Here is a 23,927-nt window from a genome sequence, read left to right as displayed (position 1 = left end):
GGAGATGCGTGGTGGTGTACTTCCATCCCCCACTTGGTTGAGACGTAAAGCCTGAGTAAGGTCACACCTAGAATGCCGCAGTTTTTGGTCCCATTATGAAAAAGATGTTGAGATTCTAGAAAGAGTGCGGAGAAGAGCAACCAGGGTGATTAGAGGACTGGAGAATAAATCATATATAAAGAACGGTTGCAGGAATTGGATAGGTCTAATCTAGTGGAAAGGAGGACTGGAGTGACAGGATAGCAGTCTTCCAGTATTTGAGGGGCTGCCCCCCAAAAAGAGAGGATCAATCTTTTCCCCAAAGCACCCAAGGGTAGAACAAGAAGCAACGGATGGAAACTAATCAAGGAGAAAAGCCATCTGGAATTAAAATTTGCTCACAGGGAAAACAATAATTAACCAGTGGAACAGCTTCCCACCAGAAGTTGTGGGTGTCCATCACTGGAGGTTTTCAAGAAGAGACTGGACAGCCACCTATCTGAAATGGTATAGGGTCCCCTTGAGCAGGGGGTTGGACTAGAAGACCTCCAAGGTCCCTTCCAACTCTGTTAATCTGCTAATATTAACCTAGGTGGCCTCTTTGACCTCTCTTTTAAACCAGCGGTTTACAGGTTTTCAATACGGTCCTTTTTAAGCAGTTCCAAGAAGGCTCCACACCCCTTTGCGCTATACAGGTGACCCCTCAGAGAACAGATAAACCTCCAAGTGGCCTCAATGACTTTCTGAGCCGCGCAGGGATTGCAGCATTACAGGCTGACTCTGTCGACTGACAGTTCAATCCTGACCGGCTCAAGATTGACTCAGCCTTCCGAGGTCGGTAAAATGAGGACCCAGATTGTTGGGGGCAAGAAGCTGACTTTGTAAACCGCTTTAGAGAGGGCCGTAAAAGTACCGTGAAGCGGCGTACAAGTTTCCAAGTTCTATCGCTTAACAGCAGAAATGTTTGGTTCAACTGTAGTCGTAAGTCGAGCACTAACCGTAAACAGCTAGCAGGGCATCTTCAGCTCGAGGCGGGTATTGACATGGCGCTTACGGTCGTCTTCTCCAATCAATTGCAGGGATGTTCTGGGAGTATATTTCCCAGAATTCCTGGTTATTTTCTGCCCCATGGCTAGCTAAGAATTCTGGGAGACGTCCTAGCCAATCAGGAAGAGGCCAGGTTAACTTGATGTTAGGCGTAGCTGGAAACACAGCAAAGCTTGGGTAGATTTCCGCAGAAACCATTACACTAAAATGATTATGGCTCCGACTCAAAATGCCATTGCTCTGGTTGCGTCAGAAAAGAGAAAAAACACTTGGAGAAACCAAGCAGAAAGGCCAGGAAGGAAGGAAATAACAAAATTCCACTTTCTCTCCTTCCACGCTGTGAATTTCAGCAGCTCATTATTTTTGTAATGGCGCGCCTGGCCTGAAACCAGCTTCCAAAGCATTTAATTTCAAAATCTCCAAAGCCCGGTCCATTGTTTTGTAAGGGAGGGCGAGGGATAAAACCCAGTCCTTGTATTAATTCCAAAACCATTCAACGTGCGGCCTTTTTTTTTTTTAAATTTTTAAAAAGAAAAACTTAGAAGTTTAATAGACCAACGGAAGAGACCCCAACGGAAGCGCTGATGAGATTACCTAGCTGGGGAACGAAACGTCCGCAAGGAAACAAGCTCAAAGCACCGAGACTCACAAAAGGATTCCTTGATGCTCTCTGAGCTTGGTTGTTTCCTTGTGGACGTTTCATTCCCCAACTAGGTAACCTCATCAGTGCCAGAAGGGAGCGGGGTTTGAGGAATGGAGGAGGACTGTGAGGTTCTTGGTGCTCTTTTGAGGCTGGCTGTTTTCTTGAGGACGTTTCATGAGCCAACTAGGTAACATCATCAGTGCAAGAAGGGAGTGGGGCTTGAGGAGGACTGTGTGGGGTCCTTGGCGCTCTCTTGAGCTTGGTTTTCTTGCAGACGTTTCATGACCCAACTAGGTAACATCATCAGTGCTAGAAGACAGTGGAGTGGAAGGAGGAAGATAAAAGGAGCAGGAGGAAGAGAAGAAGAAAGAGGCGGAGGAAGTGATGGTGAAGGAGGAAGGACGGACGACTATGGGGTATTGCTCTTTGAGGCTGGCTGTTTCCTTGCAGACGTTTCATTACCCAACCTGGTAACATCATCAGTGCTAGAAGAGTTGAGTTTTGTGAGGAGGAAAACTGCGGGGGTCCTTGGTGCTCTCTGAGCTTGGCTCTTTTGTTGCAGACATTTCCTTCTCCGTCTAGGTTGCATCATCAGTATTAGAAGGGAGCGGGGTTTGCTGTATTCATATAGTGTGTCATGTGTGCCACCTGTATATAGAGAGGTGAAGTCCACTATCTTCCAAGGCTACACAACCCATTTAAACTTCCCCAGCCAGGCATGCTGGTTTCCGAGATTAACGGGCAGGCTACTCACCCCTGGGAAGGCGGCTTGTTCATCCCTTCGCAGGCCCAGTTGTTGCACCGGGTTACACAACTCGGTTGTGTGGTGGCAACCGGAAACCCGGCTGAGTTGCGAAGAAAACAGGAAACGCACCTGGTTTTGAGAAAGCGGCTTCTCCAGAGGAGTGCAGACTGTCCTTTGGAGCCAAGTTTTGGGAGTGGAATAACCAGAGTTGGAAGGGACCCTGGAGGCCATCTAGTCCAACCCGCTGCTCAAGCGGGAGACCTAAACCGTTCCAGATGAATGGCTTATCCTGTCTCTTTCTTTAATAAAACAAAAACAGAACACCTCAAGTGTTGGGAGCCGCCGCAACTTCTGCAGGCAAAGTTCAGCAACCGACCTTAGCTTCACAAACACGCAACGCACCCCAGGGAGCAAGGAACACAACCGAGCATCGCCTTGGGTCACAACGGAGATATTTTAGAGGGTCAAAAAGAATCCACTCGTAACAAAACCTGCCCGTCCTTTGACAAACCCACTTTCTTCTCCCTTCACCCTTATTAAAAAAAAAAAAGTCCACGGTGTGATTAAAGTCTCTTTGGTAAAGTTAAGCCCACTTTGGCCCGTCGAGTTTTAATTTGTCGATTCTGCGGGATTTGAGAATTCTCTAAAGCTGGTTTGGGGGTGGGGGAAGGTGATTGAGGTATTTCCCCCCTCCTTCGGGATTAATGACCCCATTATTATTATTATTATTATTATTATTATTATTATTATTATTATTATTATTATTATTATTTATTATTATTATTATTATTATTATTATTATTATTATTATTATTATTATTATTATTATTTTACAGAATCTGCCCTATGCCCAGTTGTGGGTTTTTTTCCTTCTTTTTCCTGGTTGCACACCTGGAAGTCCACACCTGTCTGGAATTTCACGGGTACCAATTTTGGGGGGCCACTTGAGGACGTGTGGACTTCAACTCCCAGAATTCCCCAGCCAGCATGGCTGGCTGGGGAATTCTGGGAATTGAAGTCCACAGGTCTTAAAAAGTCGCCCGTACAGTATTGTGAATCCCTTGCTTTATTCATCCAAAGAGCAACAAACCCCAGCCTGGGACGGATCTTCTGCAGCACAACTCTACCACAACGCACAATGGGCAGAAGACGATTAAAAAAAAGAGGAATTCACACCTCTCTTGTGCTTTGTGACCTCAATGGGCTGGGTCACCCTCTGGGAGGATTTTGCTGGAGAATTCCCGGCCTTGCCCACATGCCATCCTCTGCCTCCTACCCCCCCCCAAAAAAAAAACCAATGAGGAAGCTGCAGGGCTGAGCTACCAAGCTTAAGTCAGCCTGCCGTGTTTGGAGTATGGATTTCCTGAGCCTTAAAAAAAAAAAAGATGAACCGACAAGATAAGGGAAGTAGGAAGGGAGGTTACGGGATGGAGGGTTTCTCGGGAGAAATGCCCGCGAATGTCGGCCGAGGGTCAGGAAGCGATGCGGGGAGGCTGTGGCTGAGACTGTCCAGTTTCTCCCACATCTCGCCCACCGTCTGGGCATCGCTGCCCGGGGCTGCAGGGTGGCTGTCAGTCGGCCTGGGCCTCTCCCGATGCCCCTTGACACCCCGAGGAGCCGAGGGCCAAGGGGGACCGGGGTCCGTTGGCATGCTGGGTAATCTCAGGTCACTTTGGGAAGAGTGCTGCCCCACAGACCGGGCCTCGAGTTTTTCCAGCACAGGCCGCTGGTCGTTTTCTTCTCCCGGGAGGGAGGTCCCTCCTGGATGGGGATGACCCCGATGGGGGTCTTCCCCAGCGGACCCCGCTGGCAAAGGGCCGGGCTGCTCTGGGCAACTGGACATCCCAGAGTCCGGCGGCTCGTCATCGTGGGACTCCGCTGTGTTCTGGTGGCTGACGGTCTCTCCACGCTCCGGCTGGGGTGTCGCTTCTGGTTCAGCGTCGTCTCGCTGGACTTTCTGGGCAGCCGGGACCTGAAACGGCTGGTGGCAGAGAGGACAGGTGTCCTGTACGTAGAACCACTTGCGAAGGCAGGCTTTGTGGAAGAAGTGGCCGCAGGGCATGATCACAGCGAGGGTCATTTCCTGGGGGGGAAAAAAGAGAGAGAGAGAGGAAAAGGGAGGTGAGGAGGAGAGGTAGATCGAAGCTTGGCGAGGATGGATCTCAGCCACATCCAAGAATGACAAATAATTCATCTACGGTGAACTTGAGGGGATACAAATAGTCCTTGTGTTGCGACCACAATTGGTAGCGGGACTTAAAAATTAACAAGGAAAAGACACAAATAATAACTTAAAAAAAAAATCTTACCAAGACTCAAAATGAAGAATTAGAACATGAACTAGGGATGCAGATAGCAAAAAAAAAAAAAAAGTAAAGTATTTAGGAGTTTGGCTCACAGCGAAATGCTCTTCCATAAAAGAAGAGAATTACGCTAAAATAATATTGCAAATACGAAAAGATCTGGATAACTGGGCCAAAATACCGCTCTCGCTATTGGGATGGATAGCAACTATAAAAATGAGCATATTACCCAAATTTTTATATCTATTTCAAACGGTGCCGGTAAAATTGGGGATTTTTAATTTTATTTTTTTTGGACGATTCGAATAAAGAATAGCAAAATTTATATGGCTAAGGAAAAAAAAAACCCCGGATATAAATACAAATATTTCATCTGGAATAAAGATCTTGCTATGGTGAACTTGAGGGGATACAGATAGTCCTCATGTTATGACCACAATTGAGCCCAACATTTCTGTCGCTAAGCGAGACGGTCCTTAAGTCAGTTCCGTCCCATTTTAGGATCCTTCCTTGCCAGAGCTGTTTCATTGAATCCCTGCCATTGTTTAAACGAGTGAAACCATTGTTAAGCGAAATCTGGCTTCACCCCTTGACTGAGTTGTGCCCCGTTTTACGACCTTTCTGGCCACCGTCGTTTAACGAATCACTGCGGCGGTTAAGTTAGTCACACGGTTTGTTAAGTGAATCTGGCTTTTCCCGTTGACTTAGTTTGGCAGAAGGTTGCCAAAAGGGGATCGGCATGACACACGCATACAAACAAACACACACACACACACAGGGATGCTGTGCCCGTTGTAAGTATGAGTCGGTTGCCGAGCGTCTGAATTTAGATCATGTGACTGTGGGGAAGCTGCAACGGTCGTAAGTATGAAAGAAAGTTATTTGTATTTGTGGGATTCAATGTCGATTTAAGAGACTGCAGAATCCGTGGAAGATGAATGAACGAGTATTCTTAAGTCATCCAGGTTGTGTCAAAAGTGGTTTTTTTCCCCCTCTCAAGCGGGCACTGGACTTTCTTGTTTTTTTTCTTTGAAGAGGTTTCACTTCTCATCCCAAGAAGCTTCTTCAGCTCTGAATTAATGGTGGGGAATGGAAGGATTTCTACTCCTTGCAGACAGCTGGTCATTTGCATCCTTTTTAGGGAGCTGTTGAGGCCATTTGGATCTGTGTCCTGGGGGCGGGGGGGGGTCACCTGAGTGGTGCAAATGGGTGTGGAGCCTTCTTGGAACTGTTGAAAGGACTTGTGTTGTACACAGGAGAAAAGAGGATGTAGAGCAGCTGCTAATGGTTTCAACTGACAGCCATTGAGACAGCTGGTCATTTGCATCCTTTTAGAGAGACGCTGAGGCCACCTGGAGGTTTGTCTATCTCATCAGGGTCACTTAAGTGGTGCAAATGGGTGTGGAACCTTTTTACAACACCGTCTTTTCAGCAGTTCCAAGGAGGCTCCACACCCATTTGCACCACTCAGGTGACCCGGAGGACACAGACAAACCTCCAAGCGGCCTCAGCGTCTCTCTAAAAGGATGCAAATGACCAGCTGTGTCTGCAAGGAGTAGAAATCCTTCCATTCCCCACCATCCAGTCAGAGCTGAAGAAGCTCCTTGGGATGAGAAGTGAAACGTCTTCAGAGAAAAACCGGAAAAATCCAGTGGTCCCTTGAAAAAAAAGGACCCATTGCCCAGAGTTGAAAACATCCCCAAGCTATTTGTCCTTCAGAGGCATTACACTACAAAGCCCATCCTTGCCCCTATGGGGGAGGGCGGGAGGCCACCAGCCACACCTCAGGGTGAGGGGAGGGGAGGACTCACCTGGAAGCAGATGGCACACACGTCATTGTGGTCCTCCAGCTGCCTGCGGGTGGCCCCGGGTAGCAAGCCGATCTTCTTGGCCGCCTCCCAGCGGAGCGAGAAGCTCTGCCAGCCGGATTGGGCCCTCCGCCAGACGTTGAAGTAGCAGTGGATAACGATGACCGAGGCCCCCAGCCATGTCCACTCCCCCACGATGGACCCCCAGGCGCCATAGGTCACCACGCACAGGGCCACCAGGAACTCGAGCACCCGGCTGACGGCCTGGACACAGTAAAGGATCTCGTCCATCTTCTCCACGGGGGTCTTCTGGAGGAATTCGGCCACGAAGAGGCCGTAGACGAAGAGGGTCCCCGTCACCTATGGGGGAGAAGGGAAGTGAGGTCGGCTCCCACCCGACGACTTGGGGGAGCCGAAGACCTGGCTGGGCCTGATGGGTGGTTGCGGGAGCTTCATCCCTGGAAGCTTTCAAGGAGAAAAAGGGCTGCCCCTGCTGCCCTCTGTCAGAAATGGTGTGGGGTCCCGTGCTTGGCGGTGGGGACTCCCCTCCATCGAAATGGGGGTGAGGCGAGAGGCCACCTGAGAAAGGACGGATCTAGATGTTATTATTCTGTTGTTCAGAAATGGTGGGGGCTTCATCCCTGGAGGCTTTCAAGGAGAGACTGGACTGCCACCTGTCAGAAATGGTGTAGGTAGTGTCTCCTTTTGGGGTGTGGGGGGTTAGACTGGATGACCTCCAAGGTCCCTTCCAACTCTGTTATTATTCTGTTGTTCAGAAATGTGTGGGGCTTCATCCCTGGACGCTTTCAAGGAGGAGGACTGCCACCTGTCAGAAATGGTGTAGGTAGTGTCTCCTTTGGGGCGTAAGTTAGACTGGATGACTCAAGGTTGTCCCTTCCAGCTTCTGTCGCTCAGAAATTGTGGGGCTTCATCCCTGGAGGCTTTCAAGGAGAGACTGGACTGCCCCTGTCAGAAATGGTAGGTAGTGTCTCCTTTGGGGGTGGGGTTAGACTGGATGACCTCCAAGGTCCCTTCCAATTCTGTCGTTCAGAAATTGTGGGGGCTTCATCCCTGGAGGCTTTCAAGGAGAGACTGGACTGCCCCCTGTCAGAAATGGTGTAGGTAGTGTCTCCTTTGGGGGCGTGGGGGGTTAGAATGGATGACCTCCAAGGTCCCTTCCAATTCTGTTATTCAGAAATTGTGGGGGCTTCATCCCTGGAGGCTTTCAAGGAGAGACTGGACTGCCCCCTGTCAGAAATGGTGTAGGTAGTGTCTCCTTTGGGGCGTGGGGGGTTAGAATGGATGACCTCCAAGGTCCCTTCCAATTCTGTTATTCAGAAATTGTGGGGGCTTCATCCCTGGAGGCTTTCAAGGAGAGACTGGGCTGCCCCCTGTCAGAAACGGTGTAGGGCAAGGGTGTCAAACTCAAGGCCAGGGGCCGGATCTAGGCCCCCGTCAATGCTTAGATCCGGCCCGCAGGGCCTCCGCCGGCCAAAACGCAGCTCGTGAGGGCCACATGTGCCACCCCCCAAGCTGTTTTTTCACGGGCAGAGCCCTCAAGCTGCCCCAGGCACCCCCCCCACCCCACCCGACACAAGCGATGTCACGCTGGCCACACCCACTCTGGCCACGTGACCTCCTCAAACCCTCCCCCGCCCTTGAAGTCAAAACACAACCCTGATGGGGCTCTCAAAGAAATCGAGTTTGACACCCCCCCCTGGTGTAGGGGGTGGGGGGGGTGGGGTGGACTAGAAGACCTCCCAGGTCCTTTCCAACTCTTTGTCATTCTGCTTTCTATAAAAGTTCAGAAGAGAAGGACGGGGGGAGGGGGGGGCACATGAGGGCAGTCTCCCAATATAACCGCTCGCCACCAGAAGTTTGTGGGAGCCTCATTCCTGGAGGTTTTTAAGAAGAAATTGGACAGCCCTTTGTCTGAAGTGGTATAGGGCTTCCTGTCTAAGCAGGTGGGGTTGGACTAGAAGGCCTCTAAGGTCCTTTCCAGCCCAATTATTCTGTTTTTTATTTTATTTTTTTTAATAATTTCACCCTGTGTCCACCGGAGCCCCTGAAGGCGGGACGAGAAGCGACGGATGGAAACTAATCAAGGAGAGAAGCAACCAGGAACGAAGGAGGAATTTACTGACAGGGAGGACCATTTAATCAGTGGAACTCCTTGCCACCAGAATTTGTGGGTGCTCCATCACTGGAGTTTTTTTTTTTTTTTTAAGAAGAACCTGGGCAGTCACTTTTCTGAAGTGGTCGAGGGCCTCCAGCTTGAGCCAGGAGCCGGACTAGAACAGGGGTCACCAACCTTTGGGACCTCAGGGACCACCAAACTCATAATTTTAAACCCCGCGGACCACTAATATGGATTTTGATCGACGGTGGCTTGCTGACGTCGGTGGGAAAGTCGGTCCCATATTCCAGAACTGCAGGAGTCACAGGACTGGCCCCTTTGGTCATCCCGGAGCAGCTGCTCCACCACCCCGGTACACCGGCCTGCCACGGACTGGAGGAGCTGCTCCGGGATGGCCAGTCCTGGGACTCCTGCAGCTCTGGAATAGGGGACCGACTTTCCCACCAATGTCAAGCAAGCCACCCCAGGGCGGATTTCCCTCCCCCGCCATTGGTCTCATCTTCTTCCAGTTCCAGCTCGCGTGGCTCTACTCAAGGTTTGCGCTCGGCCGAAGGGTGGGGGCCAGCGGGTGGGTGGGCCATGTGGGCGGCACAGCCTTGTGTTCCTGCACAGCTTGGATTAATTGCTTTGGGGCAGGGACATTCCTCTGCGGATCATCAAAATTTTCTCACGGACCACCACTGGTTCCCAGCCCACCGGTTGGTGACCACTGGACTAGAAGAGGGGTCACCAACCTTTGGGACCTCGGGGACCACCAAACTCATAATTTTAAATCCCGCGGACCAGAGACCCTGGGAAAATCCCCCACCCCGTTTTCCTACCGATCGATCGTTCTTTATTTGGGATCGCAGGATACTGTCTCCAGCTCCGTTCTCAGGGGGAGAGAGACAGAGAGAGACAGAGAAAGAGACTTTTGGCTTCGTGCAAGGAAAGCAGCAGAAGCCGCAAAAGTCTTTCTTTCTCGCCCCCAAACTGCACCAGAAATGAGTCTTTGCCGGTGCAGCCTGTTGGAGCAGGAGGCCTTGCAGGGTCCCAAAGACTCATTTCTGGTGGAGTTTGGGGGAGAGAAAGAAAGACTTTTGCTGCTTTCCTTGCGTGCAGCCAAAAGCAGAAGAAGAAAGAAGCAGCCCGGTGGCCTGGCCAGGCAAGTGGGGAGAGTGGGGCAAGTTTCCCCCCTCCGCCCTTTCCCCCCTCCCCTCCCTACCTCGTGTTGTTCACAATGCAAGCGACGCAAGCCTTGCGGGCCATGTGGACTGTGCAACCCTGCGTTCCCATGCAGCCTGGATTAATTGCTTTTGGGGGGGGGGGACATTTCTCTGCGGACCACCAAAATTTTCTTGCAGACCACCAGTGGTCCCCGGCCCACCGGTTGGCGACCACTGGACTAGAAGACCTCCAAGGCCCCCCTCCAGCTCCATTCTGATTCGGGAATGCCGAGCCATACCTGCAGGGAAGTCAACATGCAGCTGGAGACGAGGATCACCAGCCAAAAGTCTGGCTGGAAGAAGTGGGCAATCTTGTAGGCCATGAAGCCGGGAACCACCAGGAGAAAAAGGCACAGGGTCACCCCACGGAAGTGCTTCCAGAAATTCCTGCAAGAAAGGGGGGTGAAAAGGAGGGTGGGGGTGGTTTGGATTGGCCAATGCAGGAGGAGCCCCCAACCCAGGCTCGCTTGTGAACCCTACACCCCATCTCTCAGGGCCAGAAGGGTTAAGATGGCGTCCAGGGAGGTAGTCCTCGGCTTCTGACCACCACCGACGTTTCCGTTGCTTCGAGTGAGACAGTTGCCGAGTGAGTGTTGCCCCATCTTACGACCTCGCTTGCCACCGTTGTCAGGCGAATCCCCATAGTTCGGAAGCTAGGAACGCGGTCGTTAAGCTTAATCTGACTTCCCCCCTTGACTTACGCTAGTCAGGAGGTCACAAAAGTGGATCATGCCCCCACCCCCGGATGCTGCGATGGTTGTAAATGTGAGTCAGTTGCTAAACTACCTGAATTTTGATCCTGAGGCTACAACGGTAGTTAAGTGTGAAAAACGGTTGTTAAGTCCCCTTTCTCAGGGCCGTTGTAACTTTGGTCACTAAACATGTGATACCTGTACAATTAGCACAGCCCCCCCCCCAAGGCTGTGTGGTTTCTCCACTTCTCTTCTCCCTGTATACCAATGGCTGCATCTCAAACGATCCACCTGTTAAAATACTGAAATTTGCAGATGATACAACAGTGATTGGTCTCATTTGAGACAATGACAAATCCACATATAGATGGGAGGTTGTACAACTTGCCTCGTGGTGTAATCAGAACAATCTGGAACTGAACACACTCAAAACCATAGAAATGGTGGTAGACTTTAGGAGAAACCCTCCCATACCACCACCTCTTATAATGCTAGACAACACAGTATCAACAGTAGAGACCTTCAAATTTCTAGGTTCTATCATATCACAAGACCTAAAATGGACACCCAACATCAAAAATGTCATCACAAAAGCAAAACAAAGAATGTTCTTTCTGCGCCAACTCAGAAAGCTCAAACTGCCCAAGAAGCTGCTGATCCAGTTCTACAGAGAAATTATTGAGTCTGTCATCTGCACCTCTATAACTCTCTGGGTTGGTTCTGCAACCCAACAAGACAGACACAGACTCCAGAGAGTAATTAGGACTGCAGAAAAAACAATAGCTACCAGCCTTCCTTCCATGGAGGACCTGTATACTGCACGAGTCAAAAAGAGGGCGGTGAAAATATCTACACACCCCTCACATCCCAGACATGAACTGTTTCAACTCCTACCCTCAAAACGACGCTATAGAGCCCTGCACACCAGATCAACTAGACACAAGGACAGTTTTTCCCCAAATGCCATCACTCTGCTAAACAAATAATTCCCTCAACCCTGTTCAACTATTACAAAGTCTGCACTACTATCACTATTAATCTTATCATCACTCCTTATCACCCATCCCCTCCCACTTGTGACTGTATGACTGTAACTTTGTCACTTGTATCCTTACGATCTATATCGACTGTTTCCTGGTATGATTTGATTGCTTATTGTACCCTATGACTATCATTAAGTGATGTACCTGATGATTCTCAACTCTTGATGAATGTATCTTTTCTTTTATGTGCACTGAGAGCATTTGCACAAGACAAATTCCTTCTGTGTCCAATCACACTTGGCCAATAAAGAATTCTCTCTTCTCTTCTCTTCTCTTCTCTTCTCTTCCATATTCTATTCTGTTCTGTTCTATTCTATTCTATTCATATTCTGTTCTGTTCTATTTCTATTCTATTCTATTCTATTCTATTCTATTCTATTCTATTCTATTCTATTCTATTCTATTCTATTCTATTCTATTCTATTCTATTCTATTCTATTCTATTCTATTCTATATTCTATTCTATATCTGTCAGTGCTGTGGAATGCTGCCAAAAACAGAAGTATCAAATGAACTAGAAAAGAAACCAACTGAAGTACAAGAAAAAACCAACCAAAGTACAAAAGAGTTTCAAGGATGACTCGGAACTGATCAAACTACTTTGCTTCCTGCAAAGAGTGCGTCATCTTGGCCTGACTTTTATCCCTTAGGGGAGGGGCCATCACCTCCCAGCCTTACTCCTGAGTTGCCCCTTTTGTCTTAGCTGCTCTCACCATCTAGCAGCTCTGTACATACATGCACTGGGAACAGGCTCCCCTGGTTCCTCTTCTTCGCTGCTGCCAGACTCCGGAGGCTCCAGAGTCAGCACCCCACTCCCAGATGGTCCTGGCTCCATCTCTGCATCGGATGCAGGACCCTCGTCCGAGTCCTCCCCAGACTCCCTGACTGGTCCCCGTTCTTCCCCACTGACCGATTCCGCTGCTGGCTGCACCGGCTGCCGGTGAACCACAACAAGAACTTACCTTTTGGTTGTAATTTTGAATGGTCACTAAATGTCTGGTCGTAAACCGAGAACTGCCTGTAGATAGATCCAGGCAGTCCTTGCCTTAAAACAGTTCATTTAGTGACTGTTCAGAGTTACAATGGCACTGGAAACAAGAAGTGATTTATGATTGTTTTTCACACTTATGACCATTGCAGCCTCCCTACGTGATCAAAATTCAGACTCTCGGCAACTGACTCGTGTTTATGATGGTTGCAATGTACCCCTATCATGTGATCCCCTTTTGCGAGCTTCCGGCGAGCAAAATCCATGGGGAAAGCCAGGTTCACTTAACAACCGGGCGACTGACTTAACAACCGCAGTGATTTGCTTAACAACAGTGGCAACATGAGGCCAAGTTGACTCAACAAATGTCTTTGGCTTAAAGACGCCACTGTTGGGCTCCACTGTGGCCTTTACGTTGAGTGGCCTAGAGGGGGAGCTCTCAAATCACAATCAGGAAGCTGTGAGTTCGATCCTAGACAGAGGCAGATATTTCTCTCTCTGGGCACACTGAAAATGTATCTGCTGGACAAAACTCCACACTGGCAACAGGAAAGGCCTCCGGCCATTAAAAACTCTGCTAGCTCCATTCAGTTGCCCAGGCTTCACCCCACAAGGGATTATGGGGTCGTTTAAAAGAGGACGATTGTGGGTCTTTACGTTGCCCTCTTCCACAGCTGCGTGGACCCCCCAGGATGGAAAAACCCCTCCCCCTCCTCACCTGTTCTGCGAAGCCCCCAGACCCAAAATGACCGGCTCAGCTATTTCAGTCACCGATTGGAGGGTGGAGGTGGCCACGATGAAGAAGATGACGGTGAGCAGGTAAGTCCTCTGGAGGAGCTGAAGGTCCAGGAGGCCCGTCTGGATGGCCAGCAACAACAGCGTCACCCCTTCCGTCACGCCCCTGTAAGGGATGGGTGAGTGGGTGGGCGGGCGGAAAGGATGGAGAGGTGGGCCAAGTATTTTGGGAGACCCCCTCGCAGGTGGGTTTCGGGATGCAGGGTAAAACCTGGTAGTCCTCCAGTTATGGTCATTCGTTTAGTGACCGTCACAACGGTCTTGGGATGAGAAGGGAAAGCTGCCTCTTTGGAAAAGGAACTCTCTGCGGGGGGAGGGAAGACATATTTGAACCCAGACTTATGACTGTTCAATTAGCGGCTGTTCAAAGTTGCAACAGCGTTGGGGGGGAAAAAAGGGACTTACAGCCATCTTGTTCACACTTAACGACCGTTGCAGCCTTCCCAACGGTCACGTGTGGCCCCAAATCCAGGCATTTTAGCAACCAGCGTGTATAGTTATGAAGATGGTCCTGCGGGGTTCTGCGATCTCTTTTGTGACCTTCTCAGGCAGATTCGCTTAAGGTTCTGACCCAAACCTGGTTCCAAGGAAACAAACACTAAACGGAGGTAACAGGAAAACCTTTTAATGATTCTTTACAAATTTCGTTCCTTCCCGGTTAAAAGGCTGTTTCAAACTAATCGTCTCTGATGAGAACAAGCCTTGCCAAGGTGGTGCAAGGCTGCCAAGAACACGAGATAAAGTTACTAAGAAATAGTCCAAACACAAAGAGTCTCCAAACACCAACCAATATAGTCCGAACGTCCACAAGGCTTGAGTGCAAAAACTTCTTTGCTTCCTGCAAAGAACTCCGGTTTCTCCGCTGGCTTTTATCCCTTAGGGGAGGGGCCATCACCTTGCAGCCTTACTCCCGAGTCGCCCGTGCTGCTACAGCTGCTCTTTCCTTCGAGCAGCCCTACGCGCACGCACACTGGGCACAGGCTCCTCGGGGTCCTCTTCCTCACTGCTGCCAGCCTCCACGCTCTCCAAAGGCAGCACTCCACTCCCTGATGGTCCTGGCCCCATCCCTGCATCTCACGCAGGCCCCTCACCTGAGTCCTCACTCTCCGAGACCTCAGCCCACCACAACGCTTATTGACTGCATGGTTCACTTTAACAACCGCCGTGATTCACTTAAACTACGTCAGCAAAAAAAAAAAAAAAACGAGTCGTAAAACGGGACGACAGCTGTCTCGCTTGGCAATGGGAAATTTTGGGCTGGGTTGTACAGGAAGTCCTGGAGACCGAAACTGAGCCCAACGTTAAATGAAACATGCGTTCACATGAGCTTTGGTCCCGATTTTATGACTTTTCTTGCCACCGTTGTTAAGCGAATGGCTGCATTGGTTAAGTCAAGTCACACGGTTGTTAAGGGAACCTGGATTTCCCCCGGGGGGCTTTGCTCGCTGGAAGGTCGCACAAGGGGATCACGTGACCCGCGGGACACGGCGGTCGTCGTCAATATGAGTCACGTGTGCCAAGCGCCTGGATTTTGATCACGGGGGAATGCTGCAACGGTCAGGAGCGTGAAAAGCGGTCGTAAGTCACTTTTGCCAGTGCCGTTGTTAACTTTCACAACAGTCCCTAAATGGACTGTTGTTAAGTCGAAGACTACTTTGGTCATAAGTCGAGGACTGTCTGCTGATGGCGGGTTTTGACCGAGGGATCGAAGAATGGGCTTAGTTGTGGGTCAAAATCTTGAACCAAAGGGGGAGGGTCGAGGGGACGGAAAGTACTGGTGGGTCAGCAGGAGGAGGTGGGGAGATATTGTAGCCCACCCTCCATCCCAGCCCTGGGGGGCTGCCACCTGTTTATAGGGCTATAGGGAGTGGTCTTCCAGAGGGTGGGAGAGAGAGGGGGGAGAGGAAGAGAGAAGGAGGGGAGAGCGGGGGAGGAAGGAAGAGAGAAGGAGAGAAGGGGAAGAGAGAGAGGAGAGACAAAAAAGAAGGGAGGGAGAGGGAGAGGGGGAAAAACAGGGAGATACAGGAAGGGAGACAGAGGGAAGGAGAGAGAGGAACGAGTGAGAGAAAAAGGAAGGGAGAGAGGGGGAGAGAGAATGATAGGAAGAGAGGAGAGAGAGAGAGAGAGGGGAGGGAGATAAAGGAGAGAGAGGGGAGGGAGATATAGGAAGAGAGGGGAAAGAAGGAGAGAGAAGGAGAGGAGAGAAAGGGAGAGACAGGGGAAGTGAGAAGGAGGGAGAGAAAGAGAGGGAGGAGGGAGAGAAAGGAGAGAGAGGGTGAGGGAGATACAGGAAGAGGGGAGAGGGAGAGAGAAGGAGAGAGGAGAGAGAAAGGAGAGGGGAGGGAGATACAGGAAGAGGGGGAGAGGAGAGAGGGGAGAGGGAGAGAAAGAGAGAGGGGGAGGGAGATATAGGAAGAGAGGGGAAAGAAGGAGAGAGAAGGAGAGGAGAGAAAGGGAGAGACAGGGGAAGTGAGAAGGAGGGAGAGAAAGAGAGGGAGAAGGAGAGAGGGAGAGAAAGGAGAGGGGAGGGAGATACAGGAAGAGAGGGAAGAGGGAGAGAGAAGGAGAGAGGGAGAGAAAGAAGGAAGAGAGGGAGATACAGCCAGAGGATCAGAGGGAGAGAGCTGGGAGAAAGGGAGAGAAAAAGCGAAAGAAGGGAGGGGGAGGCTCTCACCTGTGGGTGACGCTGCCGTCCTGGAAGGCCCCGAAGCCGGTTAAGTAGAGCCTGGCCAGCTGGAGCATCCCCAGGGCCAGGTAGGAGACGGTGCAGGTGAGTCCGACGAGCGAGTAGGGGGTGCTGCAGCATTTGGCTACGCTGGGAAAGCCGAAGAGAGGGACAAGCTGGACCAGCTGCCTCAGGGCTGCTTCTGCCTCTTCCGGACAGCAGGTCCCCCCCCCCCCACGCATCAACCTCACCGCCCCTGCCCCCCAGGTGCAGCTCCTACCTGCTGAGGAAGAGGAAGATCCAGCCCTGCTGGGCTAAAAAGTGGCCGGAGGAGGAAGAGGAAGAGGCCAGGGTGAGGATCTGCAGGGCAAACAGGGCCAGCCAGAAGGCGGAGAAGACCAGCGGCACAGCCAGACGCCTCCAGAGGACCCGGCCAGGCTCACCACGCGATGCGCCTCGGGGTCCTGCAAAGGAAGACCGTGAGGGAGGGGGGGCTTGGCAACACCCCGCCCGCATCAAGGGGGTTGCTAAGGGGGTGGAGGAGGAGAGCACAACGACCCTTCGATGCGGGCAGCTGAGGAAGGTCTTCTGGGGAGGGAGGTGAGGTGGCAACGGAAGGGAAGCTCGGATGGAGGAGGAAGTGTGAGCGGCGCAGGGGAGGGCCTCTCCCACCCCAGGGGTCGCCGGTCGGCCTCAACAACTGCCCCGTGGGTTGCCCTCCTGGGGGGGGGCCTTCCTCACCCAGCTGTCAAGCCCTCTTCGCCCCCAGGCTGCCCTGGAGAAACCATCCTGGGAGGGGGAGGAGGGAAGAGGAGGAAATAGGGGGTCTTTGGTGCTCTCAGAGCTTGCAGGCGTTTCAAGACCCAACGAGGTAACATCATCAGTGCTAGAAGGGAGTGGGACTTTAGAAGAGGAGGAGGAGGAGGAGGAATGTGGGGTCCTTGGTGCTCTCTGAGCTTGGTGGGTTTTCTTGCAGACCTCTCATGACCCAACTAGGGAACGTCATCAGTGCTAAAAAAGGGGAGCGGGGTTAGTGGCCAGGAGGAGGAGGAGGAGGAGGAGGAGGAGGAGGAGGAGGAGGAGGAGAAGCTTGGTGGTTTTCTTGCAGACGTTTCATGACCCAACTAGGTAACGTCATCAGTGCTAGAAGGGAGTGGGGTTTGCAGAGAAGAGGAGGAGGAGGAGGAGGGCTTGGTAGGGAAAGGAAGCGAAGGGCAGGCCGGGCCCCTACCCCCCACCTGCAGGAATCCCTCCACCCCTCCTTACCTGGAGGATCTCTTGGCAGCCTGCCGCAGCCGTGCAGAGAAGCCCCAGGAGGTAGGAAGCTGCCCCATAGAGGAGCTGCAGGGCCGCCACGACCGCCCCGCAGGAGCTGACGGTGCGCAGAGCCTGGGCCGGGAGGCAGCACAGCCGGGCGGCCAGCGGGAGGAGCGGGGCGCAGAGCAGCCCCACCTGCCGGGTCTTCAGCAGCAGAGCGCAGAGGGCGACGACCGCAACCTGCCCTGGGAAGGACGCAGACTGAGTGTGTGTGTGTGTGTGTGTGTGTGTGTGAAGAGCCTCTCCCACAGATTGCCCACGGCCACTTGGCCAAGTGAGGGGAGGGTTCCTCGTGGGCTGCCTTTCCCTCCTGCCGGCACCCATAGCCTTGGGCCAGTCGTTCTCTTTCGGCCCTCGGGAGCCGGCAATGGCAGATCGGACCCTCTTTCGAAAGGCCTTGCCAAGAAAATGGCGCCAATAGGCCAGGCATCATATCTTCTTCCCTTCCCCTTTCTCTTCTTCCTTCCATCCTTCCTTCCTTCCCTTAGACCTCTATCCATTCCATCATTGTATATTCTCCTTCTTTCTTTCTCTTTCTTCCCTCTCTCCATCTCTCTCTTTCCTGCCTTCCTTCATCCCTCCTTCCATCTGTCTCCTTCCTTTCCTTCCTTCCCCGTCTCTTTTCTATTTTTCTCTCTCCTTTCTTCCTCTCTCCATCTCCTTCCTCTCTTCTTTTCATTTCCTCTTTCCTTTCTCCTTCCCTCTTTCCTTCCTTCCTTCTCCTTCCCTCTGTCTCCTTCCTTTCCTTCCTTCCCCATCTCTTTTCTATTTTTCTCTCTCCTTTCTTCCTCTCTCCATCTCCTTCCTCTCTTCTTTTCATTTCCTCTTTCCTTTCTCCTTCCCTCTTTCCTTCCTTCCTTCTCCTTCCCTGTCTCCTTCCTTTCTTTCCTTCCCGTCTCTTTTCTATTTTTCTCTCTCCTTTCTTCCTCTCTCCATCTCCTTCCTCTCTTCTTTTCATTTCCTCTTTCCTTTCTCCTTCCCTCTTTCCTTCCTTCCTTCTCCTTCCCTCTTTGTCTCCTTCCTTTCTTTCCTTCCCGTCTCTTTTCTATTTTCTCTCTCCTTTCTTCCTCTTTCCATCTCCTTCCTCTCTTCTTTTCATTTCCTCTTTCCTTCCTCTCTTTCCCTTCTCTTCCCTCCGTCTCCTTCTTTCCTCTTTCCTTCCTTCTCCTTCCCTCTTTGTCTCCTTCCTTCCTTCTTCCCTCCCCTCCGTCTTCTCCCTCTCTTCCTTTCTTTTCTTTGTTCCTCGTCTCCTTCCTCTCTCCCTTTGTCTCCTTCCTTCCTTCCCTTCCTTCTTCCTTTCTTGCTTCCCTCCCTCCCTTGCCTCTTTTCTTTCTTTCTTTCTCCTCCCTTCCTCTCCCCCTTCCTCCTCCTCCTCCCCCTCTCCCCCTCTTTCTCTCCTCCCTCCCTCCCTCCTCTCCCTCTCTTTTCCCCAAATACTCTACAACTAAAGCCATGCTCTGCCTTGGCAACCCACCCGCTCACCTTCAGCCCCTGGAACAACACACCAACCAAGGGAGACCATCAGGAGATCACCCTTCCGTCCCACAACCAACAAACCATCTCCCACTCCCGTTCCTCACCAGTCACTGCAGTGGCAAAGTGCCCAAAGGCCACTGGGTCCTCATAGATGGCGCCCTGGAGTCCACGCTCCACCTCATGGTCTATGTAGTCCCTGGAAAAGCAAGAGGGGGACACCAAGGAGACATAAGCACAATGTTGCCTGCTCAATTGTCTGCACAGCACCCCCCTAACTCCCCATTTCTCGACTTTGGGCACTTTAAGTTATGTGGACTTCAACTCCCAGAATTCCCCAGTTAGCCACCTAGATGGGGGGTGCAGTGGGGAGGTGCTCTCCAAACAGGGCAACTTTTAAGTTTTGTGGACTTCAACTCCCAGAATTCCCCAGGCAGCTGAAGTCCAGAAATCTTAAAAGTTGCCAAGTTTGGAGACAAATGTAAAACGTTAGTAAATAAAGGTCATAAAATGTAATAAACAAATGTAACGAATAAGAGACAAATGTAAATTACTAAAGAAATGTGTATGTCATATATGTAAGAAATTAATGTATTGAAAAAATGTAATAAACCTAACAGTGCATTTAAATCAATAAATTGCATCAATAATTTAATAAATGAATGAATTTTATAAAGCCAGTATCTTTAATTAATTAATTTAATTTAATCTATGTATATAAAAATGAAATACCCCTCACACATCATCACAAAATCTCCAGAACTGTAAAGCCTACAAATTTGAAATTTGGCACCTATGTTCCTCTTGGCTGCTAGGGGCTCCCTAAGGAAGGGTTTTTCGAAATGACCATTAGAGCATTTAGTATTTCCTATATTATTATTATTATTAACACGCTCTGATGCTCAGGAGTCCTACTCCCCCTCCCCACCTGAAAAGAAATCTCTTCCAAATGCAAAACACAAGCAGAGGAGAGGAGTTTCAGTTTCAGTTTTACTTTCACAGCAGCACCAGGCAGCTTTAGTACAGAACAGTTGAGCTAAGCCACGCCCAGGCTCCTTGCTGTCTCCTTCTTGGCTCACACAGCAAATACTCTTTCAGTTACCAAACAACCCTCAACTCTCTGACACACTGACAGGACGCTAGCCAGATGAATACTGATGGATGCTGGTAGGCAGAGGCACAATTCCCCCCCGCCCCTCCTTATTTTCCTCCCCAAAAACTAAGCTCGACCACATAGTTTCGTAGCGAAGCACGAGTATCGAGCTAGTATATAAATAAAAACAGCCCTGCAAGGTAGGCCAGGCTCAGGTGAGTGTGCCTGGCACAAGGTATCCCCAGTGGGCTTCCAAAGCCAGGAGTCTCCCCATGGACTTTCCTGGGGGGAGGAAGCACCGTCTTACCAGGCTACCTGGTGGGACAGGTAGAGCAGCAGCAGGGCCAGCAGGTGAAGGTAGAGTTGCACCAGGGAGAGGAGCGGGAGCACCAAGACCATCAGGCACAGCAGGTGACCTCAGACAAGAGGGGAGAAAGTCGCATTTCAGACGCTTTGTTTTAACTCTGACTTTGATCTCCTTGCCAGCGGACCCCAGACGCTTCCGCAGCCAGGCGGGCGGGCGTTGCGGATTTTCATAAATAAAATACAGCTAGTCCTCAACTTACGGCCACAAATTGAGCCCGACATCTCCGTTGCTAAGCGAGACACTTGTTAAGCGAGCTTTGCCCCCGTTTTACAAACTTTCTTGCCGCCGTTAAGCGAATCCCTGCAGCTGTTACGGTGAGTAAAACGGATGTTAAAGTGAATCCGTTTTTCACCGTCACGAAAGGGGAAATCGCTGACCACCACCCCCACCACCCCGCGGGGGACACTGCGGCCGTCATAAACGTGAATCAGGTGCCAAGCATCCGAATGTACACCACAGGACCATGCAACGGTCATAAGAGGGGGGGGCCGGAAACCAGGGTCATAACTCAAGTCTTTTCAGTGGCATTGTAACTCTGAACGGTCACACAAACTGTTGTAAATCGAGGACCAAGGTTGGTTGCCCGGATGCGGGTGGACGTGAAGTGCCCCCTCCACACACACACACACACACACCCTCCCCGGTTTTCCCTCCATGGTTGGCAAGGATGTTGCAAATGGGGGAGGGGGGGTCCTGCATAAGCGCACCCTGCCTGTCCCCATTGAGCTCCCTGGGTCCTTGTTTTATCTTCCTACTTACACTTGTCGCCTTGCACATGTTTGACCGACAAATAAATAAATGAAACAAATAAAATGTTTGCCAGCCTCCCGAAAAAGTTCAGAACCTCCCCACACCCCGCCTGGATCACCAGAGCCCCTCGCCCCACAAGGAAGGAGGGAGACCCCTGCCCCATTTCCCAGGTAGAGGGTGTGTGTGTGTGTGTGTGTGTGTGTGTGTGTGTCCTGCCCCATTTCAGGTAGAGGGGATGGGGGGAGAGGAGACCCTGCCCCATTTCCAGGTAGTGTGTGTGTGTGTGTGTGTGTAAGTCCTGCCCCATTTCCAGGTACTGGGGGGCGGGGGAGGAGAGGGAGACCCTGCCCCATTTCCAGGTAGAGGGTGTGTGTGTGTATGTGTGTTTGTGTGCATGTCAGGCAGAAAAAGAGGGAGACCCCTGCCCCATTTCCCAGGTAGAGTGTGTGTGTGTGCCCTGCCCCATTTCCAGGTAGAGGGGACTGGGGGGAGAGGGAGACCCTGCCCCATTTCCAGGTAAAAGGTGTGTGTGTGTATGTGTGTTTGTGTGCATGCCAGGCAGAAAAAGAGGGAGACCCCTGCCCCATTTCCCAGGTAGATGGTGTGTGTGTGTGTGCCCTGCCCCATTTCCAGGTGGGGGGAGAGGAGACCCTGCCCCATTTCCCAGGTAGAGGGGTGTGTGTGTGTGTGTGTGTGTGTGTGTGTGTATGTAAGTCCAGCCCCATTTCCAGGTAGAGGGGACTGGGGGGAGAGGGAGACCCTGCCCCATTTCCAGGTAAAAGGTGTGTGTGTGTGTGTATGTATGTGTGTTTGTTTGCATGTCAGGCACAAAAAGAGGGAGACCCTGCCCCATTTCCCAGGTCGAGCTGTGTGTGTCTGTATGGGAAGAGGGGGGGCAGCCCAGCCCCCGTGGTCCTGGGTGCAAGGCGAAGTCAGGCTGTCCCGCCTCCCCCCCCCCCTTTTGCACCCACGTCTCCTTTGGTGGGTTGCGCTTCCCCTTCATTCCTTCTGGAGTTTCCCTCCGTTCCCCCCCCCACTTGCAACTCTCCCCAGCCCCTCCCGCGCCCCATGGGAGGCGGAGTCCCTCCCCCACCCCTGGCCGAAGGGGCGCCCCGAGGGCTCTCCGGGTGGTGCCCTTTCCGCCCCTCCGGCGCCCTCACCGGCGTAGTAGAGGCTCCAGAGGCGGGCTCCCCGCAGCTGAAGCTGGTCCGCCAGGGGGCGCCCCGCGTCGGCGAAGGCCCGCACGTCCCACCGGTACAGCAGGTCCAGGAGGACCACGGGGGGCACCCGCAGCACCACGTTGGCCAGCCGCTCCAACCGGCGGGGCATGGCGAGGCGGGGGGGGCGGCTGCCTTCTGGGCCGACGAGCCCTCCCCCCTCCCTCCGCTTCGTCCCCGCGCGTCACACGCCCCGCTCGAAGGCGCGGCGGCCATCTTGGATCAGGGCACCACGTGGCGGCGCCATTTCTGAGCCCCGCCATGTTTAGGGAGGGAGGGTCGCTCCTTCCGGCTCGGCTGAGTGGGACTCCGCCTCCGCCTCGGGCGCCCTCTGGAGGGCATGGCCGGAAGCGCCCCGTGGCCCGCAGCTGGGTTGTCTTTATTTCAGATGGGGGCTGGGAGGCGGTTTTCATAGAAAGGGACCTCAAGGTCTTCTAGTCCACCCCCCCTGGCTCAAAGCAGGAGACTTTATACCATCTTATACTATCCAGTGTACGGCGGCAGCCAAAAAAGCCAATGCAATCCTAAGTTGCATTAGCAGAGGGATACAATCGAGATCAAGGGAGTAACTAATATTACTCTATAAAGCCTTAGTAAGGCCACAGCTAGAGTACTGCATCCAATTTTGGTCACCACACTAAAAAAGTTGTTGAGGCTCTAGAAAAAGTACAGAGAAGAGCAACCAGGATGATGACGGGACTGGAGGCTAAATGAATGGTTACAGGAAGACTAGCTATACTAGACTAGCTTGGCTAGTCTAGGGAAGAGAAGGAACCAGGGGAGACAGGAGAGCAGTCTTCCAATATTTGAGGGGCTGCCACAGAGAGGAGGAAGGGGTCAGGCTATTTTCCAAAGCCCCCAAAGGCCAGACAAGGAATAATGGATGGAAACTGAACTAGGAGAGATTCAACCTGGAAATAAGGAGAAACTTTCTGACAGAACAATCAGCCAATGGAACAGAAGTTGCCTTCAGAAGTTGTGGGAGCTTCGTCACTGGAGGCTTTCAAGAAGAGACTGGACCGCCCTCTGTCAGAAATGGTGTAGTAGGGTCTCCTGCTTAGGCAGTGGTGGTGGTGGTGGGGTTGGACTAGATGACCTACAAGGTCCCTTCCAACTCTATTAATCTGTATCAGTCTCTTCTTGAAGAGTGAAGGAACACCTAAAACTCTTGGAGGGAAGCCGCCTTTCCACCAAGTAATTGTTCTGACTGGTAGGAAATTTCTCCTTCATTGTAGATTGGATCTCTCCTTGATAAGTTTCCATTTGTTACTTCTTTAGTTTAGTTTAGTTTATTGTCATTGCAACTCATACAACGAAATCAAACACCATCTTCAGTGCACATCATGACCATGAAAATAAACACCAACATGCATTCTTCACCCTTCGCACATTGAACCGGCACCAACACTGCACTATACAGCAGAATTCAAAAGAGCTACTGCCCTGGGATAGAAGCTGTTTTTCAGCCTATTAGTCCTTGTTTTTATTATCCTGTACCATCTGCCAGGTGGTAATAGTTAAAAAAAAATGGGTTGCCCAGAATGAGATGGATCTTTGAGGATGTTTTGAACTTTCTTAAGGCAGTGGGAGCTCTAAAGCTCTTCCAAGGAGAGGAGAGGGCAACCAATTGATCTTCTGGGCAATGACATTAAACCCTCTG

General features: G+C 51.5%; 1 protein-coding gene across 2 annotated transcripts; it reads right to left on the bottom strand.

Moving 5' to 3' along the window:
• Window positions 1–3,464: 3,464 nt before the first annotated feature.
• LOC113428950 (RING finger protein 145-like) lies at window positions 3,465–22,474 on the bottom strand. 2 transcript variants are annotated; one of them, XM_087962608.1, is made up of 10 exons: window positions 22,211–22,474; window positions 20,241–20,349; window positions 18,948–19,039; window positions 17,317–17,547; window positions 16,331–16,514; window positions 16,060–16,200; window positions 13,309–13,491; window positions 10,107–10,254; window positions 6,529–6,885; window positions 3,465–4,497 (listed from the first exon to the last, which is right to left on the bottom strand). In XM_087962608.1, the coding sequence occupies exons 1-10, from the start codon at window positions 22,377–22,379 to the stop codon at window positions 3,835–3,837; spliced, it is 2,277 nt and encodes a 758-aa protein (XP_087818734.1). In that variant the 5' UTR covers window positions 22,380–22,474; the 3' UTR covers window positions 3,465–3,834. The 2 variants fall into 2 exon arrangements, with proteins under 2 accessions (XP_087818734.1, XP_087818735.1); XM_087962609.1 differs by lacking the exon at window positions 16,060–16,200 and having other exon boundaries at window positions 22,211–22,441.
• Between the last annotated feature and the right edge of the window lie 1,453 nt (window positions 22,475–23,927).

This window comes from Notechis scutatus, chromosome 4, assembly GCF_049901735.1.
Source record: "Notechis scutatus isolate UNSWTSFEM ecotype Mainland chromosome 4, rNotScu1.2, whole genome shotgun sequence".
NCBI classification, from domain to species: Eukaryota; Metazoa; Chordata; class Lepidosauria; order Squamata; family Elapidae; genus Notechis; species Notechis scutatus.
The sequence above is the reverse complement of the archived record's forward strand: the minus strand, read 5'-3'. Positions and strand labels throughout refer to the sequence as shown.